Source organism: Sinocyclocheilus rhinocerous, unplaced genomic scaffold, assembly GCF_001515625.1.
Source record: "Sinocyclocheilus rhinocerous isolate Xijiao unplaced genomic scaffold, SAMN03320098_v1.1 scaffold2194, whole genome shotgun sequence".
Taxonomy (NCBI): domain Eukaryota; kingdom Metazoa; phylum Chordata; class Actinopteri; order Cypriniformes; family Cyprinidae; genus Sinocyclocheilus; species Sinocyclocheilus rhinocerous.
Window position 1 is genome coordinate 859202 of NW_015652304.1, and position 6171 is coordinate 865372.

A 6171-nucleotide genomic window follows, 5' to 3' on the forward strand; every position below is an offset into this window, starting at 1 on the left:
CATACGTAACACGGACTCCTGTTCATTTAGGTCAGCTATGTGCGTTACTGCTCCGATGAAACTCTTGGGAAGTGAACAGGACAGTTCAGTTGATTGTTCGGTGATGGTTCAGAAACGTATACAGAACGTGTCACTGGTGAATAGTTCATGTAATAAAAAGTGTCCTAACCGTAGAGTTACCTCACAGCTCCAACATCAGTTAGGCTACCCCTTCATGAACACCATCCACAACTGTGTTCCTCCTCATAACTCATTTTAGATTTGATATCTTGTCATAGGCTAGTAGCAGTCTGTTTGATACGGAATTAGTTTGTATGTAGATTTTGTGTGTGTGTGTGGTTCATGATTCACTGGTTCATGATTGTGCACGTATTTAACTGCATCTGCAATATTTATGTCCCTGTAAATTATTTCGTCTAAGTGTATTTAAATAAATTGTTAAAATATGTGTGTGTGTGTGTGTTTTAATTTTTTTAGTTGTGTGTCATTCATTAGTTGTTATTTTTTAAGGTCTATATGTTTTTTTTTAGTATTTTTATTTCAGTTTTAGACTTGTGAATGTGAGAAATAGTGCCTGAACAACTAGCTGAAACAAAATGTAAATATTTTATTTCAGTTAATACTTTTATGGTTTTAGCATTAGTTAACTGTAATAACTCTGACACCTTCAGACTGAACATACTGTACTAAATATGATGGTGGAATCTATCAGGTAATCTTTCATTATGTCACTGCACATTAATTAATTATTGTGCCATACTGTACATCAAAGAACCTTTTGCACATAAATGTGTAAATACTAATTAGCAGAGAGAAATTATGGCACAAAAATCACTAAAATGAACCATGAGATAATCATGAGTACGAGAAAATGTTAGTACACCCACCTTCACTGATCTGAGATTCTGAACAAGTTCAACACAATACATAAGAGCTTTGTGTTAAATTTGGTACTGTGTATTTTAATATGGTAGTTGTTGACTGTAATTGGGCAGCTGGTACCTTAATTGGATGCTGATTTGCGGTATTGTGATTGATTGTGATTATTGTCTGGGGCTGTTGTGGCACTGCAGGGATCTGCCAGAATGGTGTTATACTGAACTCAATGTTCATTTTGACTATCGTGTTGCCCCAAGTGTAGTATGTACATTTTACTCTAGACATCCAAATGAATACATTGTATGTCCTTTAAATTATTAGGCCTATTATTATACAGTTCCCATAGCACATAGCTGAAAAGTGACCCAGTGACCCAGTTATTTTTCCACTGTATGTAAAATGTTTTTTTTTTTTTTTTTTTTTTACGTTTCTAAGGTGTGAGAAATGTTGAAAATACATAGGTATTGCCAACACATTATTAAAAATATATATGTTTTAATACATATTAGTTGGCATGTATTATGTTTGACAGCGTTGTAACAGAATGAGCGACATTTATTTGTACAAGCTAATTTAGCTGTAGTTTGATAGACGAAAGTCACAAAGAAATACATTCTATCTCTATATTTGACAGACATGAAAAGTTAAACACGCAATAAAGTATCTAGATCTTCATCCCTTCTGAATGATAAGTTAACACTTTGATGATTTCTTGCCTGGACGTACTGGCCCTTCTGCCCAGTCCGTGCGCGCGTGCCAGCACACAGTCCACATACCTCTCCCAAAAGACCTGCGCCAACTCCATAAAACTGTCTTGATGTTTGGGTTGATTAGACCCGCTCAAGTATGTCATGAAGTCCCAGAGTCCAGCTACTGTTTCTGCAACGCGTAATTTACGCGCTTGTATTACTGCCAATGACGAAGCGTCCCAGCATTCGCGGTTTATCTCGCCCAGCTGACCGGGAGCCTTGCCGCCCCCTGTGCCCTCGGTGTTGAGCATCTCGAGATTGGGTATAGTGTACGATGATGCGGTGGCGAGCATCAGCAGACACACTAATAGTAGGCGCCACCACTGGCCGTCAAGGAATCCCAGTAATCGTCCCATGTTGGAATCAACAGTGAAATCTTTTATGACTTGAAAACTGTTGCATATAACAGAAAGTAAATACACACAGTGTCCGTCTTCAGCCTTTACATTTATATAGCTACTACTAACCATAAACAAAATGCCACGTAAAACAACAATCATTTGGTAACGCAACAAAAAGACAAGTTTTCAAATGGTTACATGTAAAATACTCAAAATAATTCACTTACAATGTTTAGTTCAGTCTTTTCTGTCCCGTAGATCCTTTTCTGTTCATACCTTTGAGGCGAATAATTGGCTTTGAGCGAGTGTTTTACGACTTTTAAAGAGCTGCCTGCGCGCCCACGTTCAAGCGTCATGCTGTTGATTGTAGCCCATTCCACTTACACTAAAAACCCTCTGACGTGAAGAACATAATTGAATTACAATCTGTACTTAGAGCTCATGATTAGCTTACTGTTATTATTTATTTATTATTATTATATAATTTTTTTTGACAGTTAGGCTAGACAAAAACTAAATAATCTCACTTAAGAAATTAGTTAGCCTAATAGGCTAAATGTATTTCATTGTATTTTTAATGCAGATTTTTTAGTTGCTAGAAATCTAAAATAAATAAATAAATAAAAAACAAAAATAAAAAATAGTAATAAAATAAGAAATACAAATAATTATACTTCATAACAAATAGTTTTGTAATGTACCATCATTTTTAATTCAGTTTCGCATTGCTTGGGACGCCCAGATCATTCAGTCCCCTTTTGTGTAAATTGTTTACAAAAATACAATACTTTACTATTTATGACAAGGGGAGTCATACCTAAAACCTGGCAGTGGAAATCATGTGCGCAGATAAATGTGAGCAAGCTCCCTCGAGATCATATCACTACGATTATTGAAAACTACGACGTTCTGATGCTGTCGGTGGGAGGCGGAAACATGTGTAATGGACAGGACTTTCAGCCAATCACAGCACACATTGGTATGTTTCCGGAAGCACGCACGTGTTTGGTCCTTTACTTCAACGATGCAGAGCCAGTAACGTTGTAACTAAAAATAGACAGATTTAATGCAACTTTAATACATTTTCTGCCTTGGGGAGTTATTTCGGGATGGTCTGGACAAGCAGAGTTTGTTTCCGGAAGGTTGGTATCTTTGGCGAGTTTGTCGAATGACATTTAACTAGTTAGTTTAGTAGCCCGACCTTCACATGCTCAGTTTGTAACTTCTGTGTCATTAACAGATCGTGGAGCAAATTGCTGTGTATCTAATTACTGTTACAAACATGAAGCTACACTCAACACTTTTATCATGTGTTAAGCATATTAGCTGATTGGTGACATGTTCAAGCTGACATATGACAGTGCCAAATAATTAACGTTATCCATAATTCGGTTTTAATATTTCCACAAATTAATGATAAATGCGTTTTTCATAGGCTAATCTCACTGTAGGTCAGCAGTTGTAGGATGACGTGAATAAGTAGCCTAGGTAATTTTCCTGATGTATTTCTGCTGTAATTTTGACGTTCCCTTTCATGGGAACTTCGAACTGCGTCCTCTAGGGGTCGCTATGGGGGAACGCCTCGTCGTGACCTGTGTCTGAAGCATACATTGAAAAAACACCAACTCGTTGGCCGGCGACAGCCATGACGTCACTACCGGTGCGACTACAGTATAAATAGGCGCCGGGAGCACACATCATTCTCTTCTTCGTCTTCATTGACTGTTTTGTTTGAAGCGTGCATTTCTGTGGTAAGAGCAGTCTCTATGCGTTATTTGTTTGGGCGAAGAGCACGCACGCGATGCCTCCGAGGGGGCAATCGGCGTGCACTGCGAGCGTTTTTTCCAAGGGAAAAGCTCCGCTCTCGTTTGTCTCTCTTTTCGAGGAAAGAGGGGCAGCCATCTGCTCCCCACGATTCAGGACCCGCCGCTGCTGAGGCACGGAAGGAAATGATCTCGTGGGGATCACAGGTGGATCTGGCCGATGAGTTTGAAAAGGGGTTTGCCTTTTGCGATCGTCGGCTGTGCACGAGAGTGAGCCGCTGGAGGATGATGTTATTTCATTAACATCGTCTGATCCAGGGGCCAGTGATCTGCTGGGTTCAGCCCAGGAAGAGCAGGAAATGTCTGAGGAGGGCAAAGAAGCTGAGGCTGAGCCTTCCCAATCCTCCTGCCCTGCGTATGATGAGCTTTTGGAAATTATGGATCGCGCCACGGCGAGGCTTTACTTGCCGTGAAGCGGGTGAAGAAAGTGACATCGTGCTGTGTGTACATTAATGAGGAAAAAAAATTAACTTAAATGATTTTAGCAAATGGCTGCAATATAACAAAGAGTGAAAAATTTAAGGGGGTCTGAATACTTTCCGTACCCACTGTATGTATGTATATAAAATTGCCACTTTTGCAATTATGTCTTGTTATTTTCCTTTATTTTCCCTCTGCAGTTACAACTTTAAGACCTGAAATTGGAAAGGTTATGTATAATGACCACAAGCAGGTAGGATAACAGGCTCTTCAAAATGTGATGAAATAATAGCACTTAGCACTTATACACTGTTTAACAAGCTTGGTTTTGACCTTCTCCCATAAAATAACTTGAGAATTAAACCAAAAAATTACAGTATATCGTTATATACAATATATACATACAATATACATTTTCGATGAACAGACCTTCAGCAATTATGATTTTATATTATATGGTGTGTCATTAATACACACTTCTTCAGACTGATGCCAGAGTGAGTTACAGAAGTTTGTTTTTCTCTGGAGGTTTCAGTAGCAGACTTACCAGGACTCATTGAAGGTGCTCATGAGAATAAAGGCATGGGACACAAGTTTCTCAAGCATGTGGAGAGAACCAAGCAGCTCATGTTTGTGGTACTGCGTTTTGTCTGTTATGTGAACTCGAATGTTAGTGACTGTAAGAGTTGAGTAGTAATCTCATGTTCTGATGTTTCAGGTCGACATCTGTGGGTTTCAGCTAGCTAGTAATACCCCGGTTAGGTCTGCATTTGAAACCGTGCTGCTTTTAACCAAGGTAATAATATACACAACCGTTTAAAAGTTTGAGTTCAGTACTTAAAAAAAAAAAAATAATACTTTGATTCTGCAAGGATGCGTTAAATTTATCAACAGGGACAGTAAATACATTTATAATATTGCAAAATATTTCAAATAAATACCATACTTTTAAAATTTCTATTCATCAAATAATCCTGGAAAAAAATGTGTCACAGTTTTAACAAAAAAATATTAAGCAACTGTTTTTAACATTGAAAAGAGTAAGAAATGTTTTTTTGAGCACTAAATCAGCATATTAGATTGATTTCTGAAGAATTGTAATTTCTGAAGAATCATGTGACAATAAAGACTGGAATAATGGCTGCTAAAATTTCAGCTTTACCATCACAGGAAGAAACTACTTTTTTTTTTTTTACATATATTAAAATAGAAGAATTATTTTTAATTGTAATAATATTTTACAATATTTATGTTTTTGCTGTATTTGTGATCAAATAAATGCAGTGTTAGTGAGCATAAAAGAGTTTTCTTTCAAAAACAAAAATTCTGACCCCAAACTTTTGAACGGCAATGTGCATATGAATACACACACTCACACATACATATACAGTATATATGACATGTGAGTTCTATGTAAAAAAAAACACTACTTCTTTTCTGAATGAAATGCTTCTACATATACGATTATGATGCATAAAATGCTCTTGATTTTCTCTGTTAATCAGGAATTGGAGTTGTATAAGGAGGAACTGTTAGGCAAGCCAGCGATCCTGGTCATAAATAAGATGGACCTCCCCGAGGCTCAGGGTTGTCTCCGAGAACTGGAAGCTCACTTGGAGAACCAGGAAGGTAGGTTTTATTAGAAGTGAACGGGTAATTTAGGGGCTTTTTATTATATAGGCCATTTAAGCATATTAGTCAAAAATTGCCTTTAGACTTTGTTTTGTGTTATTTTAGGTATACAGTGGGTGCATTACAGAAATTTCATATCACAACAGCAGATGGTTTTATCAATGGGTTATGTGCAACAAACTTCCGTATTCTCTAAAATGGGTCACATTGCTTTCGGTTCAGATCTTTTGTATGTACTTGTTTTACTCGAGATGCTTTCAAAGAAGATACCATAGATGATCATAACCAATGTCCATCACATATGCAGATTGATATCAGTTCAACATA

General features: G+C 37.4%; 1 protein-coding gene across 1 annotated transcript in view; it reads left to right on the top strand.

The window, feature by feature from the left end:
- The first annotated feature begins 2905 nt into the window (after nt 1–2905).
- The window catches only part of LOC107714660 (GTP-binding protein 10-like), a 7759-nt gene continuing 4493 nt past the window's right edge, over nt 2906–6171 (top strand). The window contains exons 1-5 of the mRNA XM_016520589.1: nt 2906–2948; nt 4413–4465; nt 4741–4848; nt 4931–5008; nt 5718–5841. Coding sequence (XP_016376075.1) covers nt 2906–2948; nt 4413–4465; nt 4741–4848; nt 4931–5008; nt 5718–5841 — 406 coding nt within the window. The remainder of the gene's footprint in view (nt 2949–4412; nt 4466–4740; nt 4849–4930; nt 5009–5717; nt 5842–6171) is intronic.